General features: G+C 42.3%; 1 protein-coding gene across 3 annotated transcripts in view; it reads left to right on the forward strand.

Annotated features, from left to right (window-relative positions):
- SCAI (suppressor of cancer cell invasion) overlaps window positions 1-25,442 on the forward strand; it is a 118,712-nt gene that overhangs the window by 63,589 nt on the left and 29,681 nt on the right. For all 3 annotated transcript variants that reach the window (XR_012850318.1, XM_075835494.1, XM_075835495.1), the window contains exons 3-9: window positions 2,192-2,287; window positions 7,274-7,360; window positions 11,683-11,781; window positions 17,273-17,369; window positions 17,620-17,718; window positions 19,282-19,434; window positions 25,089-25,190. Coding sequence is in view for 2 of the 3 variants with exons in the window: in XM_075835494.1 (XP_075691609.1) it covers window positions 2,192-2,287; window positions 7,274-7,360; window positions 11,683-11,781; window positions 17,273-17,369; window positions 17,620-17,718; window positions 19,282-19,434; window positions 25,089-25,190 (733 nt within the window). In the remaining variant the exon portion in view is untranslated. The remainder of the gene's footprint in view (window positions 1-2,191; window positions 2,288-7,273; window positions 7,361-11,682; window positions 11,782-17,272; window positions 17,370-17,619; window positions 17,719-19,281; window positions 19,435-25,088; window positions 25,191-25,442) is intronic.

The raw sequence follows: 25,442 nt of genomic DNA on the forward strand, positions 1-25,442 counted from the left end.
TATTTTTTTTTCTCATCTGTTAAGAAAGCCATCTCGGTATTTCTTCCCAATAGGCAAATAGTCACGGACTTATGTCAACCGTTCTCCTTTCTGGAAGGAAAGGATTGGCACAACAATGTGTTGCCGGTGGCAATCAAGGATGACTACCACAGTGTGGAAAAAATGGAGGCCAGACACCTGTATATGATAGGCTTATGTAATGGCATATGCATAGGGCAGATAGTACAAAAGTACCTGAATGAATAAACAAACAAGTAAATCACGAAGACCTGGAAGACCATCAAAAAGTATCTATTTGTTCGCAGAGCTATACAAGGTCCCAGGTCATGTTTGTAAAGTTATAACTATTGGGGCCAATTGGCACCTACCACACATGGGTCACTAATAGAAAGAACACATGCAGCTTGATGTAAATAGCTTACCTATATTGTGTAGCACTGTCTGGCGTCACATCCGACGCGCGTTTCGGCGAGAGAAGCCTTTGTCCGGGAGTCACTGAATTAGAACTAGGTCACAGTGGTGTATTAAAGGTTCTGTGATATTTGGTGCTGTTATCCATACATTATTACTACTTTGGTTAGGTTTTAGTTTCCTGTTACTAGGTAGGGAGGCCCTAGCTACTTTTGCTATGTCTCTATGAATTCTAGTTACGTCCCTATAAGGAATTCAAACACAAACATATTACAAAGTTGAATTATTTTTCATTATACATTGGTTTAATATAGTTTTGTGTATTACATTACTGATCGTTTTAACAAGTTGTATTGTTTTATTTTGGTTGAGTAATGCGCTGCCCGCCGTATAGGCTATGTACACTTTTTTTTTTTCTTTTTTTCTTTTTTTAAGCACTTTTCTGATTTTTAGAAAAAAATATTAAGAATTTTTTGCAATATAGCTTCAATGTATCCTGTATAAATGGCTGTATCGTTCTCTATCAGCCGATTCATTTGAAGCTGTACCGTAAAAAGTGAAACCTTTTTAAATAAGTCAATTAGAAAAGCGCTTAAAAGCACAAATAACATTGAATTATTAGAAAAAAAATAAAAATCTCCCATTTAAAGGTGCACATAGCCTTTATTTTATGAAGGAGTTGTCTTTGAAAGGAGGGACCTCTGCACCATATATTTGTAATCCCTTTCCAGATAAGAGCCAAATCCAGCACTTATTCAGATTTTTCCATCAAATACTCACGGACGGCGTCATGGGTGCCTATGCGAGCGAATAGGTTTCCTGATTAAATATGTTGTATGCGGCTTTGTCATGGCTGACCACCTTTCTTACATTCTCGTTTATTGTACGTTATACTGTTATAATAGTTTGTGGATTTGCTCGCAGGAGTTGTGCAGGTATATAGCGCGCCATTTCATCGTAATATATAGCACTATTATTGTTCTACTACTGGCTCATATCATATCCCAACATGGTAACTATATGTAATTGTGTCATGCAGTAGCTGAAGCAGCTCCTACTGTAACGGAAGGTATTTCGGGGAGAGGGGGGCTAAGGCTTTTGGGGAACTATTCACTGGCAGCCTGTTTCCATGGAAACCTCACCGCAGGTGGCTTGCTGTGTGACAGTGCTGGGCTGCCTTGCGCCGGCAGAGATGGAGGACATTGCCAATCAAAACATGCTGAGAATGTGCTATGAAATCAGTGCCCCAGACAGGTTAACACAGGTCCCTCTGGCAAAAAATAAATAGGTGAAGTACTCTCCCATATTCGTCCTCTCCGATATTCGTCCTCTTCCGCGTTTACTGCCGTTTCCACGTCTGGAGATCAGGTAGAGCTTGGAGGGCATGCAGCTTTTCTCAATGAGGAGCATAAGGTCATTTAGTTGGGAGGGGGCAGCATCATTGGCCCAGGGTATCATCTCATTCCACAGCCCATTAATTTCACGTTCTGTGCTGTGAGTGATGAAGCTTTGAGCCGGAAGGTGCGAGCGTTGCGAGACAAAAACCTTTCACTGGTTCAGCATAGACAACTTAATAACTTTATCACGACTAACTCGTTTTCCGCCTGTGGATGCAACATATTTTAATTTGTGCTATCATTTTGAGTTCTGATGGAAAATGTGACTAATGTTTTTGCCTTTTACACCATTTATCTTTTGCTGCCCGTTTTCTCATGAAGCTCCTTCACAGCTAGAGGATAGCAAAATGTATTTTTGCTAATGTAATATGTTTTTTGTTTAGGGATTTACCCCAGTATGGACAGAAACAGTGGCAGTCGTATTTTGGAAGGACGTTTGATGTCTATACGAAGCTTTGGAAGTTCCAGCAACAGCACAGGTAAGGGATACTGGTGTCCTGTAAAGCATTGCTAGGACTTTTTCACAAAAGCGGATTTTAGGCTCTGAATGGTTAATGCAGCTTTTTTTTTTTTTTCGGGGGTTTAAACTGCTGCCACTAGGAGGCGTGACACTTAGAAAAAAAAGTTGGCTCCTTCTACACAGGCTAATCCCAGCCTAGAGGCACTGAACTAATGAGTTTTCGCTTAGTATCAGTAGGGGGCAGACACAGATTTGGTCCTGAAGATCTGTTCTTCCTACAGTGTTCAGTTTTAGCGTGAATTTTTTTTCTTCGCTTTTTCGGGAAACAGGGAGGGTTGGGTTTCCCTGTCCACCACACTGCAGTCTAGGAAAGTGTCAAGTCATTCGCCCCTTTGTAAGCTAACAGCCTGCAGAAGGGAACAGACCAGTCTGTTTCCCATTTCCAGAGGTGGCACTCCGCATTTGACCCTCCTTACCCGTTTCCCAGACTGTGATCAGCTAAATCAAAGATTTCAGTAGGTATGTCTCCATTTCCCCTCTTTTGACCTTCACTGCTCCTCATCCTGTATATTGCTGACTTAGTGTCTAAATGGATATCTTCAATCACTGGCTTCTATGGTGTCTCTGCATCTCAGAGTCTCGTGCATCCGCCTTCTAAGAGCCCATAGACGGGCTCATCGAGTATCTAGCCAAATCTGTCTTTAAAGCGGCCGTCTCAGCTCTTCACCTAGCTTTTGCACTCACCTGGTTCTCCAATGCAGATTCTGTCTGGGCCAAACTCCTCAAATATGGAATAGTGACCGGGTCTCCTTTTAGAAGTTATTTGATCTTGCTAACCATATTGCCCACGCTGGCATAGCCCTATGTTTGGTAACTCTGGAGTCTGTCAGATACTTCTCTCAAGCAAGTGACCGCATGTAGCTTTCATTAGATGTCTGTATCTGTAGACCTGAAACGCTATTGTAGCCTGTAGGAAATCCTGGCCTCCCTTCTTTGTGGATCCAGTCTGTTCGTCTCCGCACTTGATGTGCTAATTTCAGAGGCTGTTGGCGGCAAGAGCACTTTTCTATTTTCTCCAACGAGTTTCTGTCGTTTGTGGGTACTTACATGTACCCATCTTTCCCCTCTTCTACTTTCTCTATAAGGGCATGGCAGCCTTCATGACCTTTCTATGGCCCTTGGAGGTAATGTGCATCCCATAACTGGAATGCATTCTCATCAAGGCCACAACCCCACCGCCCAGGGACGAAAGGACTTCTAGCCAGACCGTCCCTGGCTTTGGCTGGATCGTCATTCAGTGAAAGTAGTTTATTTTTCCTTCCCAGTACATCAACTTTTCTGGAGTTGCTGTTCTACATGTTTAGGGTGTGTGTCTCCCTCAGACAACAAACGTGGTTCTTCCGATCAGAGATGGGGCCCTCGGATGACCGTCACATTTGCCCCTCTTTATCTGTTTAAAGATTCTGGGTAGGATGGTAGCTACCATGAGTAAGATTCCCTTTTTTAGTTACACTCGGGCCTCTCCTAGCAGCTTACACCTCCAGTGGGGCTGGTCCTCACTCCCTTGCTATTTCCTGTTCCTAGACCAGTTTGCTAAGCTCGGCTGTAGTGTTTTGTTTTGTTTTTTAAAACCTATTTTTGTTTTAGAATTTTTTTCACTCATACATGAAAAAACCATTACATAAATACAATATCTTGTGAAATATAAAGCAAGTCTCTACAAGGTCACCGTGTTCAAAATGCAATGGCGCTGTCCGACAAATGTGGGTAAGAAGACGCAAACAGTGACTCGCACACAGCCAGCTTAATCCTCTCACATCGGACAGTGTCGCCACCTAGATGTCGCTATGTCGAAGCATTCGTGTTAACAATTCACATTAAACTTTTAACTAAACTGGAGCCTTATGGAGCAGTATATATACACACACACAAGTCAGCAAGTTAATGACGTCAAAGATATAGATAATATCTTTGAGGAAATGTTAGTGTCCCTAATTTGCCCTTGAGGTCTTCTATAAGATACCAAGGCGAACCAGTGAATTGGTCAATTATACTATGTAGTTCCGAAATAGAGAAATTATATGTAAGAAACAGCTTCCATGTCCCCAAAAAATTCTTTCCTTGTTTATCTTTGTGATTTAAGATGCTGATTCTGTCTAGATGGAACAATTTCTTCATCCCTTGGATAACTAAACTTTGGTTCGGGATATCTGCTGTCAACCAGTTCTGAAGGATACACCGCTTCGCCACCATAAGTGTGGCATGTGCTATGGGAGGAAGGGGTGTCCCCTCCGCATCTTCCAGTTCTCCATCATGTTGTACATGAAAAAATACTTCCATTGGTCCCAATACCCCCTTAAATTTACTCACTTGCTGCAGCAAGAAAGCCATCTCCTTCCTAAATGGTTGTATGTTCGGGCAGGCCCAAAAACCTGTAGTGGTTTTTTTTCGCTCTCCCCTAAAGCCTCAGGGTTGTTTCTTGTTCCAATTCACCAGCTCATTACATCCTTGGATTCCATCCTCCTGGGATGAGTTTTCTGGATCACACGGACGAAGGCCGTTGAAACCCTTGGAAACTCTTCTGCCCACCAACGTTCTGAAGCTCAAGCCATCTCATTCAGAAGGACTATGCAACAACTGTGGCGTACCCTAACAATTCTGATGGCATGTACAGGTAAGAAGTCATGGCAGCAGTTAGAATCCTCTCATAGGCAGAACCTCTTGCTTCAGCAATATCGGACATCTACTTTCCCAGGTCAGACTTTTGAGTCGCCCTGCAAGCTGTGTGTTTTGTGACACCCGGGATGTCGACCTACTAACTTTTCGGTTTTTCCACAAAGTTCTGCCATTTGCCATCGGGACCGGGCAACCCTGTGGCAGTCGCAATGTACCTTCTAATAACCCCATGGGCTCTGTTGCCACAACCCTGTCTCCTTCCCTGTCTCCGTTACTTCCTTTGGCTCTCAAGAAGATAAGGGAGGGAAGGGATCCCTGTCCTAGTGGCTGAGAGCTAGCCGAACCGCTCCAGGCATGTTGTAGTTATCACTCTCTTCACAGATGCTCCCCGGCTGCTTTCCAGCTCTTCTGGAGCTCCTCTGTCTCTGAATTTATGTTCCTGAGAGCCAGCGAGTCTTCGGCCTAGGTCAGCCTGACCATGATCTAGGCTAGGTTTCTGGCTTTTCTTTTACCTCTGTGACTGAAAGGCCTCCATTGTTCGTGGTGGGGTCCCTTCCCTACCCAACCTTTTAAGCCCCATATGTGGTCTGGTTCCTCCAGGGCTCTGTTGCTCCTGCAGCAGCTCCCCCCCCGCCCTTCCAGCTTCCTCAGTTTTCCTCCATCTTGCAAGTCTCTAACTTGGTGGCTCTCTCCTGTCGCTTCTGATTATCTCAGTGCTTGTAGGCTGGGTATAGCCTGTGTAGGAGGAGCCAACTTTTTTCATAGTTTCACGCCTCCTAGTGGCAGCACCCTATATACTGATAGTGTCCCTCAATGAAGACTACGAGAGAGATTGATTTTATGGTGATGATAAAAATCCTCTTTTTGAAAGGAACTCTCCTGTCAAGACTAACACTGTTAAGTTCATGGCTTGAGGAGACCGTATACTATACTGGGATTTTTCCTTTCGTTATCCCTGTCATTTGCTGACCCTTCAGGCCCTGCATTGGGCGTAACAGTGTATCAGTTTTGCCTGTGGGTATTTATTTTATTTAAGTGGGAGGTAAAGTTACTCAAATTGCAGTTGCTTATCTAGGGCTAATGTCTATGACCCGTGTCCATTCTTTTAACAAGAAAAAGATTGGGACCTATGGGCACCACTATGTAAGAAAAATCTATATGGGGTGCTGCAGTAACATGAAAAAAATGTGCATACTAGAGATTAAAAGGCACATGTACAAAATTGCGCACACCCAAAATAATAAGAAAGAGATACCAAAAAACGGGAATGAAAAGACCAAACTTTATTATACACATCCAAAATATAAAACAATTTAAAAAAACTCAATCGGCAAACCTGTAAAAATGAAACCGGAAGCAAACCACAGACCGAAATCTCAAATAGGATTCCAAATGGGACAATACGAGCCAATATCAAAAGAATACAATACAATAGCCGTATAAATGTATTATGTGCAACTAGTAAACCTGGAAGGTAACCACATGCTGAACCACACAGGAATATAAAGTGCAAGATAATCTCTATACCCCAATGAGGGGAAACTATGGCCAAATAAATATGAAAAGGTACATATATATTTGCTTGGTGAACCTATCTGCAATAGGCGGTTACAGCACTGACCGCTCGTCGTCACAAGCAATGCGGTCCTAGGCACAAAAAAAGCGGATGCTATTGGATCTAGAGAGAAATGATCATGATAGAGAAAATAGATAAATTATACGGCTATTGTATTGTATTCTTTTGATATTGGCTCATATTGTCCCATTTGGAATCCTATTTGTCTGGTTTGCTTCCGGTTTAATGTTTTCAGGTTTGCTGATTCGCTCTGTTTTTTTTTTTAAATGGTTTTATATTTTGTATGTAGTGTATAATAAAGTTTGGCCTTTTCATTACCGTTTTTTCGTATCCCTTTTATTATTTTGGGTGTGCGCAATTTTGTACATGTGCCTTTTCCCCTCTCCTAGTATGCATTCTTTCAACAAGAACACTATGATCAGGAACTTATATTTTTGTTTTCTTCCATTGAAAGCTTTTTGTTGGGCCTGATACTCAAAAAATGTTGACTTTCGACGACATGACTTGGTCACCTGCAAAGCACCGTAAAATCGAAGCATGGCTGCAATGCAATCTCCGTGTTTTTTTTCAATGGGTATCAAGGTTGTGGGTGACCGTTGCAAAAAGTCTGACACGGTTCCTTAATATTAAATGTTTTTCCACTAGATATATTTTATTTATTCTAGGTGTTCTTATTTATTAAAATAAAAATGGTAGATTTTAATGAGGTTTGTCTTTTTTTTTTTTTTTTTTTTTTTTGTCCCTTGCTTTTAGGCTTGTGCTCGATAATCGGTATGGCCTCAAACGTTGGCAGATTGGAGAAATTGCCTCAAAGATTGGTCAGTTGTATTACCACTATTAGTAAGTATCTGCTGATGGGAAATTGAAATAACCAAATGTAAAATGAGGAAGCATAAAGCAAAGCTCCAATTAGTACATTCCACCCAGTGTTTTGCTGCATGATCGAGAAGCGGCATAAATATTTATTGTACTATTTGCAGCCTGATGAGCATTTGGCAGTGACTCGGATTAAGGCCTCATGCACGAACATATTTTTTTCCCTCCCGTAAATACTGGCAGAAATACGGGTCCTTTGTCACACGTATTCCACCTGTATTTACGGACCGGTTTTCTCTGCACTAATCGGCAGCCCCTTCTCTCTATCAGTGCTGGAAAGAGAGAAGGGGCAGCCCTTTTGGGCAGAGTTTCCACAGCAATTGAAAGTAAAAAGTTCATACGTACCGTTGTCTTGGTGACGCGTCCCTCTTTTGACATCCAGTCCGACCTCCCTGGATGACGCGGCAGTCCATGTGACAGCTGCAGCCTGTGATTGGCTGCATCGATCACATGTGATGAAACGTAATCCCGGGAGGCCGGGCTGGAGGAAGAAGCAGGTAAGTTAACTTTTAATACTATTAACTCCAGTGGTAGTCACTGTCCCGGGTGCTGTAAGAGTTACTCCCGATCAGTTAACTGTTTCAGCACCCTGGACAGTGACTATCCCCTGACGTCGCTTAGCAACGCTCCTGTAATTACGGGTGCACACACGTAGCCACCCGTAATTAGGGGAGCCCCATGGACCCCTATGGGCCTGCCCGTGCCGTTATTACGGCCTGAAATAGGACATGTTCCATATTTTTCAATGGCATGGGCACCTTCCCGTAAGCATACGGGAAGGTACCCGTGGCCAATAGTCTATGGGGCCATAATTACGGCTTATAATTACGGGCGTTTTTAAGTTTTGCTTTTAGAATACTTGACAGTAAAGGGGTCATACAGGAATAGATCGTTCCCTTGAAATGACTAGGAAGCCTGAGAGTTCTGCTTCCCCTCCTTCATAAAGGAAAAGCTGTCAATCAACTCTCTGTGGGCGGGGGAAGCAGGACTCACAGGCTTTCTCTGAGTCCACCACTTTTTACATGACACTACTGAAAAAAATCAAAGTAAAGTATATATCCCCGAATACCGCGCCTCCCCTCCGTTGCTCTATAGGAGACCTTATAGATCTGCTGTTTATGTTAACGCTACAATCATAGCACTTATCGCTAACCACTGCAAAAAAGGTTAAATCGACAGGTCAGATTTATAGTGTTTTTAGTACCATACACATATTTGCAATTGTAAAAAAAAAAATGTGGGTCATTAAAGGGGTTTCCCTGTATCTTAAAGAGGCTCTGTCACTACATAAGTGCCCTATCTTGTACATAATGTGATCGGCGCTGTAATGTAGATTACAGTAGTGTTTTTTTATTTAGAAAAACAATCTATTTTCACCAAGTTATGACCTATTTTAGCTTTATGCTAATGACTTTCTTAATAGACAACTGGGCGTGTTTTTACTTTTTGACCAAGTGGGCGTTGTACAGAGGAGTGTATGACGCTGACCAATCAGCGACCAATCAGCATCATACACTTCTCTCCATTCATTTACTCCGCACATAGTGATCCTGCGTTGTTCACTTGGTGAAAAGTAAATGCCCAGTTGTCTATTAAGAAAGTCATTAGCATAAAGCTAAAATCGTGCCGATCACATTATGTAAAAGATAGGCCACTTATGTGGTGATAGAGCCTCTTTAATAACTAAACCAAATTGTAATATACTTTTTAGTAATTCTGTATCAATCCTCCACCTCAAGCACTCTTCCTCCAAGTTGGCCCTGTTGAACAACCATACGTGATAGTGACATCCATAAGATGTCACGTCACGTGATCACAGCAGTCAAACGAGGCCCACCGTTATAAGGTTGTCTCTGCTGAAGTCACGTGACGTCTCATGGCTGCCATATCATCGCATATGAAAAACAGGATGAACTGGGTACCGTCGGTTGGAATAGCACAGAATTACTTTAGTAGGGTTTATTACAATTTGGGTTATATTCCGGTTTTAGCAATATTTAACCTTTTTGTTAATTTTAGAAAACCCTTTTAATGATCTATGGCTAGTGACGAAACTGTGAACTCCGTTAAGGCCCTACAACTGATGTGGAGTAAGTTTATTTAAATATATTTAAAGTAATCCTTTTGAATATTAAAATAAGGGACACCATGTTGGTTACTCTTGCAGTAGAGGGTTTAGGCTTTTACACTGGCCAAATATCGGGCAAACGAGCGTTCATAGAACGCATATTCCCGATAATTGCCCTTTGTAAACAGGGCAGCGATCAGCAGATGAGCGAGCAAATGAACGCTCGCTTGCCAGGTTATTGGCCCCTGTAAAATGTTTTAAAATCTGACCGATCAGAAATTGATCAACATACCAATATTGTTGGTGTGAAAACTCCCATAATGCTGTTTGTTGCTTAAGTGTCACTTCCCTTAGAGTAAAGACATAACAAATCGTCCGTATTAGATCACTTGCCCAACTCTGCACTCGCTCTGGTTTGGAACGGAGATGGGCACTTTGGACTTTTTCATTCAGCCTCCAACAGGCTGGACGTTTTCAGTGCCATACAGTTGCACAAGTCACTCATTCTTTTGCGTGATTCCCTTATAGAAAGTGTAGTTAAATACAGTAAAAACATGGACACATTCAGCGTATATACTGGAAGCTTTTATTGACTTGTATCGCAAACGTTCACCTTAAATGCAGTGCGAATAGAGCCTAAACTGCATTACCTTCATCTGCCAAAGGAAGGGTTTTTTTTAAAAATAAATGTGCAAATAGAACTCGCGTGTATGTAATTTTGATTTTGCAATATATGGCTGTCGGCAGTGGCAGATTTAGAATAGATATACTGATGTACTGCAGAACATGATGCATAATATGTGCACTAGGGTTATGCACCTACAGGCCCTTCTCAATGAATTAGAATATTATCAAAAAGTTTATTTCAGTAATTAAATTAAAAAAGTAACAGACAGATTCATTACACACAGCATTTTTTTCCTTTAATGTTGATGATTATGGTAACCGTTAATGAAAACCCAAAATTTAGTGTCTCAGAAAATTAGAATAGTAAATAAGCCCAATTTCCAAAATGATTTTTAAAACTGAAATGTTGTCCTAATGAAAAGCATGTCCAGTATATGCCCTCAATACTTGGTCAGGGCTCCTATTGCATGAATTACTGCATCAATGTGGCATGGAGGCGATCAGCCTGTGGCACTGCTGAGGTGTTCTCAATGCGGCGTGGCATGGAGGCGATCAGCCTGTGGCACTGCTGAGGTGTTATCAATGCGGCGTGGCATGGAGGCGATCAGCCTGTGGCACTGCTGAGGTGTTATCAATGCGGCGTGGCATGGAGGCGATCAGCCTGTGGCACTGCTGAGGTGTTATCAATGCGGCGTGGCATGGAGGCGATCAGCCTGTGGCACTGCTGAGGTGTTATCAATGCGGCGTGGCATGGAGGCGATCAGCCTGTGGCACTGCTGAGGTGTTATGGAAGCCCAGGTTGCTTTGATTACGGCCTTCTGGTGTCATCTTCCGCTTGACAATACCCTATAGATTCTCCATGGTGTTTAGGTCAGGCGAGTTTGCTGGCCAATCAAGCGCAGTGATACTGTGGTTATTACACCAGGTATTGGTATTTTTGGCAGTGTGGGCAGGTGCCAAGTCCTAATGGAAAATGAAATCAGCATCTCCATAAAGCTTGTCAGCAGAGGGAAGCATGAAGTGCTCGAAAATTTCCTGCTAGACGCTGCGCTGACTCTGGACTTGATATAACACAGTGGACCAACACCAGCAGATGACACGGCCCCCAAACCATCACTGACTGTGGAAACGTCACACTGGACCGCAAGACACTTGGATTGACTCCTCTCCACTCTTCCTCCAGAGTCTGGGACCGAGATTTCCAAATATAATGCAAAATTTACTTTCATCTGAAAACAGGACTTTGGACACTGAGTCCTTGTAAAGACTTAGGAAACCTTTGCAGGTGTTTTGTGGTGATGAGCTAATTAGAGTGTGACGCCATGAGGCTACAATCTTCAACTTTTACCCAATATCCTATTTTTCCGAGGCTACATTTTAGGGTTTCATTAACTGTTAGCCAAAATCATCAACATTAAAAAAATTAAAAAAAATGCAGGATATGGATCACTCTGTGTGTAATGAATCTATATAATATGAGAGTTTCACTTTTTGAATTGAATTACTGAAATAAATTAACTTTTAGATATTCTAAATCCTTGTGAATGACCTGTATATGTAAGGGCGAGTATAAACTTTGCTTCTCTTCCAGCCTTCGTACATCAGAGACAAGTTACCTTAATGAAGCATTCTCTTTCTACTCTGCAATTCGACAGCGATCTTATTATTCCCAGGTCACCAAAGAGGATAGGTAAGATATGAAAACCCTGCTTATCTATATCTACATTGATCTGCTACATTGATTTCTTTTATTGATATAATTTCGCAACATAAATTTCATACCCGGAGATATTGCGATGTCCTATTACAATCTGGAAACGTTTAGAGCACGTCCGTTATTGCCCTCTAGAGGTGGTTGTTTGAAGTATTTTTCCAGAAGGTGAAAATCTTCATGTAATTTTTTTTTTACTTCTACACAAACTTCAGACCTAAATTTCAATATTAAAAAAATAAATACATATTAAGATATATAAGTACAGTTTGGGTGCAATCAAGCCTCCTCCCCCTCTCTATTTAAAGGGTTCCGGGGTCCTGTTTGTTTTTTTTTTTCCAAATGGCTGAAAATTACATGAATTAACAAAACAAGCCGTACCCGCCTAAGCTTGTTTTTTTTTTTTTTCCTGGCGATTGTTTACATGCATGTAGCATGTTCCCGTTTAGCCAATCAGAGGGCTCAGGGGTCACATGCTGCCTGCATGTACACAATCACCGGGAGGGCTGCAGGAGCATCAGCGCTGGAATCCCGGGGGAAAGCTTAGGCGAGTACGGCTTATTTTGTTCACGTCATTTGCGGCCATTAGGATAACATTTTAGGAACCCCGGATAACTCTGTTTAAATAGGCCATAAATGTCTCCTCAGAATACCAATCTATAGGATACCTGTGGGATTCCCATCTATTCGTAAAACGAAGGTCCTTTGATTTAGCTGCAGGAACCGGCTGGTCTCCTGAGGAGGAGAAGGGGAGATCTGGCTGTGTGTGCGCGCGCGCGTCTTTAGCCGTTGCAGTATATGGGATATGTGATATCTTTTGTGGAAATATCCCTGATCGTTTATTACCAGTTTGTAAAGATGATTAAACTATTATCGTCATGGGTTTAATAATGAGTAGTCTCAAGAGCAATGAAGGACATCTATATGGTGAATATGCCCGTCACTACTACAAAATCTTTATTACATAGCTTGTGTTTTGTCAAGTTGCTGACTGGTTTTTTTCACCATGTTTTGGGCCTCACCCCTTTTCACGTCTCTTTACTTTGCTTTAAATACCACTTGTCCGTTTTTAAAAGTATGAAGTGTTTCGCCTCATTCAGTCATTGCTGTCGGCGGCCCTTAAGCTGCTGACATTGGTTGTCAGGATAGATTACTGCAGAGGGTCTCATGGACATGAGAATAACTCTGCACGACAGGTACAAATGCGTGGGGGAAGCTGGATATTTGATGGGAAGTCGACCTACCAGCTTATTCATAAAACATCTTTGACGTCTGATCCATCAGTTGGGCATATGGATGGCCGAGGCTCTGTTTACATCACATTTTCGCTAAATGTGCTCATAGATCTCCATTAGAGATCCCGTGAAAAAGTGTTCTGCACAGTATTTATTTATTTTTACACGGGAGCCTATGAGTTACGTATTCTCCTGTTTGGCATGCGTCACAGGTATAGGTTTAATGTTAAAGGTTATTAACCCCTTAATGACCGCCGATAAGCCTTTTTACGGCGGTCATTAGTGGGCTTTATTCTAGAGCGCCGCCATTCTACGGCGCTGCTGTAGAATAAAGTAAACCGAGCAGGGAGCCGTGAAATCTCCCTGCTCTCAGCTGCCAGAGGGCTGGGGGCGTCCCTGCTCTGCCGGGTGAGATCGATATTAGTATCGATCTCACCCGTTTAACCCTTCAGATGCGGTGCACAATAGCGGGCACCGCATCTGAATGGTTTTGGAGAGAGGGAGGGAGCTCCCTCTCATCTCACTGACACCCGGCGATACGATCGCCGAGTGTCTGTGTCTTCTATGGCAGCCGGGGGTCTAATAAAGGCCCCCAGGTCTGCCTGGAGTGAATGCCTGCTAGATCATGCCGCAGGCATGACCTAGCAGATGCCTGTCCGTTTTAAACGGACAGTCAGTAATACACTGCAATACAAAAGTATTGCAGTGTATTATAATAGCGATCGGAGGATAGGGAAGTCCCCTAGTGGGACTAGTAAAAAAGTAAAAAAAGTTTAATAAAGTTAATAAAAAAAAAAAAGTGAAACAAAAAAATGAAAAACCCACTTTTTCCCCTTACAAAATGCTTTACTATTAAAAAAAACTACAATAAAGCAAAAAAGTTACACATATTTGGTATCGCCGCGTCCGTAACGACCCCGACTATAAAGCTGTTACATTATTTAACCCGCACTGTGAACGCCGTAAAAAATAAAATAAAAAACAATGGAAAAATTGCTGTTTTCTGTTAATCCTGACTTAAAAAAAATGTGAAAAAAAGTGATCAAAAAGTCGCATCTACTCTCAAATGGTACCAATAAAAACTGCAAGTCGTCCCGCAAAAAACAAGACCTTATACAGCTATGCCGACGCAAAAATAAAAAAGTTACAGCTCTTCGAATGTGACAATGGAAAAATGTAAAAAATGGCTTGGACATTAGGGCCCAGAATGCCAGCAGGGGGAAGGGGTTAAAAAGCCCATAGCCTTTCATGAAGTATACATTAAGCTGATGGCATTCTAGTCTAGAGGCAACGGATACGTTAAACGGATGCCTAATAGTGGCATCCGTCACCAATAGACTAATATGGTACCCATTTAACGTATACGTCACTAGCTCTCCATGGCATTAGTCTTTGACTGATGCCACTGTTAGGCATCCGTCAGACTAAATAAACTACTACAGGAGCTTTATCCTGACCTATATGTAAAACATAGGCAAAAAAACTATGAACAGGGCCGGAGCCTGGGAATACAGTCCTATATCCTATGGAGAAGGGAGATTGTCTACTGTAAAACTCGCTGTATTCTGCTTCCATTTGTTTTCTTATGCCTTTTGTGAACCAAGTAAAATAATTTGTTGATAAAGAGAATAACTGATCCGATCATATATGGATAGGCTTTTATTCGAGCATTATCCGTTCTGCTTGGAATAGTTAGGAGTAAAGTTTGATTAGGGAACCGCGCTATGAGCACATTTTTAATATAATGTCATTGGGATCGCTCTCTTCACAAGTAGGAGCCTGGGGAGCTGGAAGCGAGCACCATTTAAGACCGTGGGGGCCAGCCTTTCTCAGCACAGGTTCTGCTTCTTTTTTTTTTTTGGAACCTGAGTTAGGTGACTTACCAGGAGACGTTTTTAGGCCTCAATACTGCTAACAAGTTTCTTTTACCTTCTCCATTATGACAGAGGCTCTTAATCGTTGATCTTGGTTAGGACGTTCTGCTCGGTTATTGGATCGATTGCATGACGAATACCAATGGCACCCAACAGAACCCATTGACTTTAATGGGTTCTGTTGGGTCCCGGTCATGGTTTACACTGTTTTTCCAGCAGCATGCTGTACTATTTGGTCCGGCAAAAACAATGAATTGTGTGACTGAAGGCTGAAGCCCATAACGGGGCCTCAGATTCAGATGTGAACAGTCCCATATCTATTAATGACTTGCAGTTGCTTCCCGTTCCCTCTCTCATGATGTGTGAGGGCTGCCTAATAAAAGCACTTAAAGGGAACCTGTCACCAGCATTTCACTTATTGAACTCTACTCGCCACTCGCTGGCCGCTGCTGTCAAAAGTTAATTGGCGTTATCCCCTCTCCTAAACTCCTCCTACCGCAAATAATAGTCTGCAAACATTTTGCGCCTTTTAATGTAATAATCTGTCAGTCTCGTTCGTTCCTCTTCTTATGCCCGCCCACCGCCGAAAACTGGCCCACCTTGAGTGAGAAAACCTCGTCTGAGGTAGCGAGCATATGCCGGTCATGTATTGTCCGACACCCTTCCCTGCTTTATCCAGGTCTCAAATCTAGTTACTGCGCAGGCACCGCTATGCTGTCCCTTTGTGCACGCGCACCAGAACAGAACAGGCGAGTAGCTGCCGTTAAAAGTAAAGAGCCGGGGTTAACTCGGAAAGGCTTGAGGAATGAAGATATGACTTTTTTTCTAATGAAGTTGAACACTAAAAATCTGAATACTAGAGGTACAGAGCCGACTAAAGATAATTATAGGTAACATAAAAATAATTTTTTTACCCACTACCACCAGGTATTGCTGGTTTAATAGGTGAAATGCTGGTGACAGGTTCCCTTTAACAGTTAACCCCATTTTTCCTCTATTCCCCCATGTCACACTCAGTGGTCCAGGAAGCTAAGATATGAGGAGCTATTTTTTGGGTTGCTCACATTGTTGAGCAGTTTTAGGCGTTCCTGACCTTACCTGTGGCATTGATGGAACAAGGAGGTCGCTTATTATGATCTTTCCCTAAATAAAAAAAATAGCAGCTCCAAACATATATCCAATTTTAACTCATTGATCCAACAAGGGAGAATCAAAACCTGGATTGTACACACACTTCACACGTCTCAATTTAGCTTATCAGCAACAGAATGAATGAGGTCCTTGGTTAACGTTTTGATCAAACTGTAAAAGCCCAGTTGCCACTTCACGGCAAAGTGGGTCCCTACTCTATTAAAAGCAGCACTCCATGGCGGCAACCGCCGCAACACAACGCCTGCACGTAAAGCAATCCAGGGGCCCAAGAGAACACCTGCTGCAAGGCGGCTAAATCACCTTGGCTCTGGGCCATGTCCCCCCACAGGTACAGCACCATAGCAACAGATCCTATCACACCACAAAATAGCTCACCTTTCCATGTGGACTCATTAACCCTGCAAAGCCGCTATTTTATAACAGAAAAAAATAAACTGATCACCTTGTTCCCTCCATGGCATAGGGCAGGTCAAATAGTGTAAGGAACCCACCAAACTACTCGCCATATCTCTGCTACTTGGGACCCATTTCAGTATTACATTTTGGTAAATACGAATAGACATAACCTAATAAACTGGTTTCACATGGCTGTAATGTGGCCGCATCTTCTAGACCGCACACGGTTCTACTGAACCCACCACCGTGATCCCTGCCGTTAAATCTCCGACTCTAAAATGCAGTTGTATTATGGATGAGTGACACTGGTTTTACTCTAAGATTATAGGTAAGTGGTTGAGGTTATAAAAAGCACCCAGGAGAATGGTTGTCACAATATTATATTACCATGATAGGATTAATATTGCAGTAATGCGATTTTATATACCGTAGTCCAAAGAAAAACGCTAAATGAATGCGGAAATAATACATTTAGGTTCTAGAAAGTTTCCATTTATTTTTATTAATGTAAAATTGTTTTTCACAATGAATATAAGCTAACATGGCATAATGAATATTGATATTCAGGCTTGTATATAGCAGGGCCCCTAGGGGCCCCACATTGTATAGAGTATGAATGTGTACATATACCAACATGCTGTTGAATGACTATTTTTACCTGTTCTTCAGGTGAATTGCTGCAACTTCTAATGACCTAAGTAATGAATGAGTGCTTCATTGTAAAGGGTTATATGTAGGGTTGTACTTTATGATGTCAGCCACAAAAAGAAAAGAAACCTCCTAGGATAACGCCAACTTGTGATTATCTTTTAGACCTGAACTGGTGGTGAAGAAGTTGCGGTACTATGCTCGCTTTATCGTCGTCTGCCTCTTACTCAATAAAATGGATGTTGTTAAAGACCTAGTCAAGGTAATTGATGGACTCGGAACTCTTCATTTTAGTGGTTCATGTCCTTTTGCTTGGGGTATGTCATTCTTATGCACGCTGTGCGCGCTTCTGACACGGTAGTTTAGAGGAATGGCTTCACGAATCCTGGAGTGAACGTTTTTGTATTTTAATACACTACTTGTGTATATAGATATGTATGTTTGTACACATACATCGATCATTTTATATTTTTGTTGTGAACCATGTGGTCTCAATGGTTTTTACACCTTAGGAACTGTCAGATGAAATTGAGGACTATACGCATCGTTTCAATACAGAGGACCAACTGGAATGGAATCTTGTACTTCAAGAAGTAGCCGCATTCATTGAGGTTCGTATATTTCCTATTTTTAAACTACAGCCTAGATATATATATATATATATATATATATATATATATATATATGAAGGGCCTGAAATAGTCGCTATCCAGTCATCACCATTGTAATTAAGATGTCCACACACGGAGCATAGTGGTAGACCAGTGGTTTCCTATCTGTGGCGGCCAAGCTGTTGGCAAACTACAACTCCCTGCATGCCCCAACAGCCACAAGTTGGTCTTAGACCATTCCTCTTTTACAAATAATGTATCACATGTTATTTTAAAGGTACGCCCCAGGGTCCCTCTTACTAAGGCTCAGTTGCCTCAGTTTATGTATAGTTATTACCCGATAATCTGTTTTGTTTTTTTTCACTGGGGGCTTAGTAGTCTTTGGTTTATAATCATTCTGCCCTTGCTGAAATGGAAATCCGCTCTCTATGTACAGACTTCCAGGTGAGCTTTTGACCTCATTTATACACAGCAGCCAATCTGAAGAGTCAGAGCTGCAGTAGGGGAGTGGTAGCAGCAGCCTGAACCAATGATAGGACAGGATGTGTGACTACCTCAGACTCCCTGTAGGCACTAGAGCTAAGCTGTAGTCCCAGATCACAGCCCTGCCCTGATGGAGCGGAGCTAAAAGACAGCCAAGCGGCAAGCACTTTGGGAAATAAATAGCGGGTAACAATCACCTATGTCTAATGACTTACATATCATTTTTTAGCTCCTGACTGGACAGCTACTTTAACATATGTAACGGATTAGGATTTTTAATAACTAAACTGGGAAAGTCAACTCAAGGAAATGTTATTGGTTTTTTTTATGTCATGGGGTGGCAATTAATTCTGTTATTGATACCTTTGCTTCAAGGCAAGATCTGGATCATGTTTTTTACAGGGCAGGGCTCGAGTTTTAACAAGTAAATCCTCAAATTTAGGGTTCTGTACTTTCGAGGGCACCAAAAGAGGAAGGTATTTTTATTTGAGAAGGACCCTTCATTCAGTGTAAGTGGCAACTGGCGCTTATCGAGGCTTAAAACCATTAACTAACGATGGGGAATTGACTCCTTTATCATCAGTGGTCTGAGTCTGAAGAATGTTTAGTATGGGCTTGCTGTTCTTTCATAGCTGACTATTAGGGGTTCAGATACAATATTTAGACAGAGATTAGCCAGGTTATACATTATGCATTAGCCACAGTGTAAAAGTTGCAGATCATTTCCTCATTCCAGCTTCAAAGAACGTATCCAGTACATGAAAAATCCTTGTTTTCCTCCCGAGACGATTCTTTCCGCATGGCATCTCATTTACATTTAATCTAAATAATGAAGTGGTAGACGGCACAGGCTGATGAACTGTCGGAAAGTTCCAAGGCTCTACAATTATTCCCTCATGATTGGGTCGTAGTGGTTTCATTTCACATGGCCTTCAGATCGTCTCTCCTGAGATATCAACGTGAATATATTTAATATTTGATGGATCTTCTTTTTTTTACGGCAGACTGTGTTCAGCAGTTGGGTATTACCACGTGATAAAGATGCACTTTTCACCTAATTCAGCTTCTCTCCATTGGCAGGCAGATCCTGTGATGGTTTTAAATGATGACAACACCATTGTAATAATTTCAAATCGACTGGCGGAGGGGACTGGACCCGTGTTGGAGCAGGGCATGGTCGTGGGACAGTTGATGCTAGCTGATGCTCTCATCATTGGCAACTGCAATAATCAGGTGAGAAAGATTTCAGATTGACCACATTAGTATAGACTTTCTCCAGCGCCACTTGGTAAGGCACCATGCACAGAACCATAGAATTTGTCCGTAATTGCGGTCTATAATGGCGGTCCCCAATTTACGGACCAATTTAGTTTTATTGACCACTGTCACTTTCCCTTATGTTTGCGGGAAGGTGTAGGGGCCGTAGAAAGCCTCCGCAAAAGATGGGACATATCCTATCTTTTGCTTTTTACGGTCCGTGCGCCCAAACTGTGTACGGGCCAAAAATACGGGTGGCTGTCCACGGCCAGCTGTGCCCGTATTTGCGGATTGAGATCACGGGCATGGCCATGTTCATGAGCCCTTCGTTATTCTTGTGAGAAGACTGTAAGCTGTTTTATCTAAATTTGCAAACCTTTTTATTTTTTTCCTTTTTCTATTGGATGTACGTGGGTAAATACCAAACATGAGTTTATTTATATTTCAAAAGGCGACTTCTCAATCGACAAAACATTTTTGGTGATGTGGTCGTCATATTATTTATAATTCCCTGACGCTAAATGAGTCAAAAGTGCCATATGCAGTGCTGTGAAAAAGTATTTGCCCCTCAACCAATTTCTTACATTTTTGCTAATCTGTTTTTTTTGTGGGACGAGTTGTCGTTTTTCATGGCACCATTTATTGTACTGGAAGGCTGGAGAAATAATATTTGTGGGGTGAAATGGGTATAAAACAGCGATTTATCCATTTTTTGGGGGGGGGGTTTTGTTTTTACGACATCAATACATGTGCACCTTATTCTACAGGTTGATACGATTACGGCGATACCAAATTTGTTTTGTTTTTTTTACCCTTTTTCTTATTTTTTTTTTTATGTTTTGTGTCGCCATGTTCTGAGAGCCATAACTTTTTTATCTTTTTTATCTACGCCAAACAGTCTGTCAATGTTTTATAAAATTTGGCAGTATATCCATTTGGTCTGGGACTCTTTCCCCCCCCGGAATATCCTTAATAACTGCAAGGGTCTCCGCAATGGCGTGTTTGAGGGGGTAACCCTCTGAGTCTAATTATTTAAATGCCGTGGTCACGATTGACCGGGGCATTTAAGGTGTTAAATGGGCAGAATCAGTGAACTTTGATTCTGCCCGCTGGAGTGAGTGTCGGCTGTGTAACACAGCAGTCACCCGTCGAGTATGGAGCGCGCTCCTTACTTCCCCTTGGCGACCTTTCTGTAACAGTTAAGATTATCCAACTAATTTTAGTATAAGATCAAGACATCACTAGTAAACAAAAAATTCAACTTTTAAATGATCATTCCATTTATTGAGGATAAAGATTTATACAAAACCTATATTTCCTATGTGAAAAAGTAATTGCCCCCTAAACCTAATAACTGGTTGTGCCACCCCTGGCAGTAACAACTGCAATTAAATGGTTGTGATAATTTGCGATGAGTCACATCAATTACGAAGGAATTTTGGCCACTCATCTTTGCAGAATTGTTTTAATTCAGCTACATTGGACGGTTTTAGAGCATAAAATGCCCAATTTTAGTTCTTAACACAACATCTCAATGGGATTCAAGTCAGGAAAAAACCCTTCATTTTGTTTCTTCGGAGCCATTCAGAGGTGGACTTGCTTGAGTGCTTCGGATCATTGTCTGGTTGCATAACCCAACTGCACTTGAGCTTTAGGTCACGAACTGACAGGCGGACATTCCACTTAAAGATTTTCTGATAGAGCGCAGAATTCATGCTTCCATGACAAGTCATGCAGATTTTGCAGAAGCAAAAAAACACGAGACCGTCACACTACCAACACCATGTTTGACTGCTGGCATGATCTTATGGTGGAATGCAGTTTCTGCTTTAGGCCAGATGTAACGAGTCCCATGTTTTCCAAAAAGTACTGCCTTTGAATCCTCCGTCCACAAAATATTTTCCCAAAAGTAGGGCTAGGCAATTATGACCTAAATCAAAATCACGGTTAATTGAACATGCAACCTCGATTTATGATTCTTTAGGCCACCCCTTATGCATACCATGTCCCTATTTGCATGCTACGCCTTTGAATTCATATTTATCCCCTGAGCCTGCTGTATACTACTGTATATGATATACCCCCTGACACTGCCCCCACACAGTATATTGCCCCCATAGTTCTCCCCACACAGTATAGTGCCCCCATAACTGCCCTCCACACAGTATAATGCCCCCCATAACTGCCCTCCACACAGAATAATTCCCCACATAGCTGTCTCTACATAGTTATAGGGGAGTTATACTAGCTTCCACGCAGTATAATGCCCCATGTATGCAGCCCACACAGTATAAAGTCTCCCATAGCTGCCCCCACGCTGTATAACACCCCCACAGCTGCCCCCAATAGTGCCTGATTAAAATAATAATATACACCTCACCTAACCCCGTTCCAATGATGAGTGGAGGAGAGCCCTCTGGTCTGTGCAGCTCGGCACAGGCAGGCGCGATTACCTCACTGCCTCACGTCCAGCGATATACGGTGAATGGTGGAGCAGGGATCTTACGGCTTCCTGCTCTACCTTTTGGATTCCACTGTATCTGCATCCTGAAAATGCAGATAAAGCTTAAACCGGGAAAAAATAATTGATAAAACTAAAATTGGCAGGATGACAATAGCCTGGGGGGGGGGGGGATCATCTAGTCATCTAGATTTTATTTTATTTTCTTCAGCAGATGCGAGATTAGCCTTTTTTCTTTTTTTGCTCAGCAGTTGTTTGCACTTTGCAAATTTCTTAGATTCCATTTTTGCCCAGTGTCTGTCTTATTGTGGAGTTGTGTGCATTTACGCATTTACCTTAACTGAGACAAGTGAGGCCTGCAGTTCTTTATATATTCGCCTGGGCTCTTTTCTGACCTTCTGGGATAAGTTGTCGTTGCGCCCTGGGTGAGATTTTGGTAAGCCGACGACTCTCGGGATGGTTCACAACGTTCCAAGTTTCTTCATTTGTGGATAAGGCTTTCACTGTGGTTTGTTGGAGTCCCAGTGACTTTCGCAATGGCTTTGTATCCCTTTCCAGACTGATTAGATTTCAATGACCTTGTTTCCCATCTGTATTTGAGTCTCTTTAGAACGTGGCATCATGTTGCTTCTTTTTGAGACCACCTAGCCGGCTTCACATTGCCAGACGGTATCTATTTAAGATGTTGTTTAGATTCAACAGGTCCGGAAAAATCATGCCTGGGTCCGGCTAGTCAAATTGAATGCAGATGTCTATTGAAATTGGTTAACTAGTTCATTTAATAGCAAAGTGGGCAATTACTTTTTCATGTAGAGCTGAACATAATGAAATATTAAAAGTAGTTTAAACTGAAACAAAGTGCGACACAAATGCAAACTTAAAAAATTGGGAAGGGGCAAAAACTCTCACAGCACTGTAGGTGTAGATCAAGAACACAAGGTTTAACTTCTATTTGAATAGTTTGTTGGAGGAAAAGGAGTCATTTTTTAAAGGGGGTTTTCCAGGGCTTAAATTTTTATGCCCTCTCTACCACCGATCAGCAGAATGAGGCCCCCTCATTGTTGACCCTGGCCCCGTGGCTTGTACATATATACCGTTGCCCTTGTTTCAGCAGCGCATTCCCATTCAAGCTTTCTGTAGCACGAGGCTCCTTCATTTTGCTGATCGGTTGGTTTCTAGGGGGTCTAATCCCCACCGATCAAACATTAATGGGCTATCCTAAGGAAAGCTAATGATAAACAATCAATGTTTAATTCCTAGAAAACCTCTTTAATCTGGCCGTACACACATGATAAATGTTAGCCATCTACCACGACTTCCCCATAAACATGCATGCTCTGATTGTGCCAAAGGGAGAGGGCGATAAGCAGCATTTGTCTCCTTGACCTGCCACAATACATTTGTTCTGACCTTGAAGACCCTCACCGGTCCTGAGATTGAAGGGCTCGCAGAGCTGATGTCCCTTCATAAATTTTCCCTGCACAGCGGCTCTCCCGGTCACCTGGCTGTGCAGGGATCTGCAACTGGCCCCATTTCCTTAAATGGGACTTTGCTAAAGTTCCCTGCACAGCGGGTGGCCGGGGTACCCCTGTACGAGAAAAATAGTAAAGGAGCTGCAGTGCTAAAGCCGTTCTGCAGTCCTTCGTTCTCGGGATCGGTGGGGTCCCGGAGGTCTGACCCCCACTGATCATAATGTGATGGCATGTCTTAGTGATATGCCTTCGCTTTATAAGATGGGAATACCCCTTACATAACCAATAGATTGTATTCTTTCAGCCGCTTTCATTTTGGGCTGTGTCCTGCTTTGGTAAATCCTTAAATTATTGATAGCATACAGATGTAGTAGTTCTTGTTTATTAACTTGGAAACTACAGGAAAGCCGGTGCAAGACCGTTCAAGGGCCAGTAATTTACCTTAGGGAGTGAGAACGGAGGGTGACCATAAGTATACAGCCTCTATAACTACGGTACATTATAAATGAAATACTGTAAAACCTCGGACTACATTGTTTTGTTATGGATTTCCAATTCTCTTACTCCTGTGTAAATTGGCCCCCTTCTCCAGCATTACATTTTGTATTGCAATTTTGGATTTCATATTTCTGGAATGTTTTAAAATTTAAAGAAATTATATTGCAAGACGTTGATAGCTGCTGGGTCAAGCAGTTGTTTTATGTTTAGTATATTTATATTCACTCTCTCGTCTTGACTACTGTAACTCATTACTAATCGGTCTTCCCCTCACTCAACTCTGCCCTCTCCAATCTATCCTGAATGCAGCAGCCAGGGTCATCTTTCTAACCAACCACTATATCATTGCCTCTACCCTGTGCCAGTCACTGCACTGGTTGCCCATTCTCGTTAGAATACAATTTAAACTTACTAGTCTCGCCCACAAAGCTCTCCACCGTGCTGCACCTCCTTACATCTCCTCCCTCATCTCGGTCTACCACCCTACCCGTGCTCCATGTTCTGCCAACGACCTTAGATTAACATCCTCCATAACCTGAAACGCACATTCCTATCTCCAAGATTTTTCTCGTGTTTAACCAGTCCTCTGGAATGCCCTACACCAACATCAAACATTTTCAGCACGCCATTCAAACACACCTTTTTAGACCGGCCCATCACATGCCCTAATCCGACTCCTTTCCTTTACGTTCCCCCACTATTACATTAGCCATCAGAAACTGAGCCCTTCATTCAGCAGTATCCTCCTCACCCTAATGCACTTCATGTCATACACAGATACTGGCTGGTGACCAACTCATGCAGCTTTATGTGAACTGCAAGACGGTTGGACCATTGTACTGAACAAGCACTTTTTACATTGGGTCTCCCCCTATTTCCTCATTGTAAAGAAAATAAAATAAAAAAGAGGGCTACTGTAGGCGCTGCTTGGTTGATAAAAGTTGGTTTATTGCATAAAAGCAAGGTAAACAGATTGCTACGCGTTTCAACGCCGGACTGTCTTTCTCAGGCAGAACTATTTCCTCATAGATTGTAAGCTCTTGTGAGCAGCGTCCTCACTCCTCTTTGATTTTGTTTCGTTTTGTCACTATGTAATGTCTGATATTGTTTGTACATGTTCTCTCTGAATTGTAAAGTGCTGGGGAACATGCTAGCGCTATATAAATCAAGAATTATTATTATTTCCCGTTCCACCACAGGTGAAGTTCAGTGAGCTGACAATTGACATGTTCCGAATGTTACAAGCTCTGGAGAGAGAACCGATGAACCTGACCTCTCAAATGAATAAGCCAGGATTGCAGGTAGCTAAATGTTCTGTGTAGGAAAGCTTAGGCCTCATGTACCCGACCGTGTTCAGTCCGTGATATACAGGCCGCATTTCCCAGGCCGAACGCCATTCAGGGAGCCGGGCTCCTAGCATCCTAGTTATGTATGACTCCGAGAGTCACTTCCTACCCACGGGACTACTGTCCCGTACTGTAATCATGTTTTCAGTACGGGACAGTAGTTCCACAGAGCGGCAGGGACTCCTAGCGTCGTACATAACTATGATG

Source organism: Rhinoderma darwinii, chromosome 8, assembly GCF_050947455.1.
Source record: "Rhinoderma darwinii isolate aRhiDar2 chromosome 8, aRhiDar2.hap1, whole genome shotgun sequence".
Classification (NCBI taxonomy): domain Eukaryota; kingdom Metazoa; phylum Chordata; class Amphibia; order Anura; family Rhinodermatidae; genus Rhinoderma; species Rhinoderma darwinii.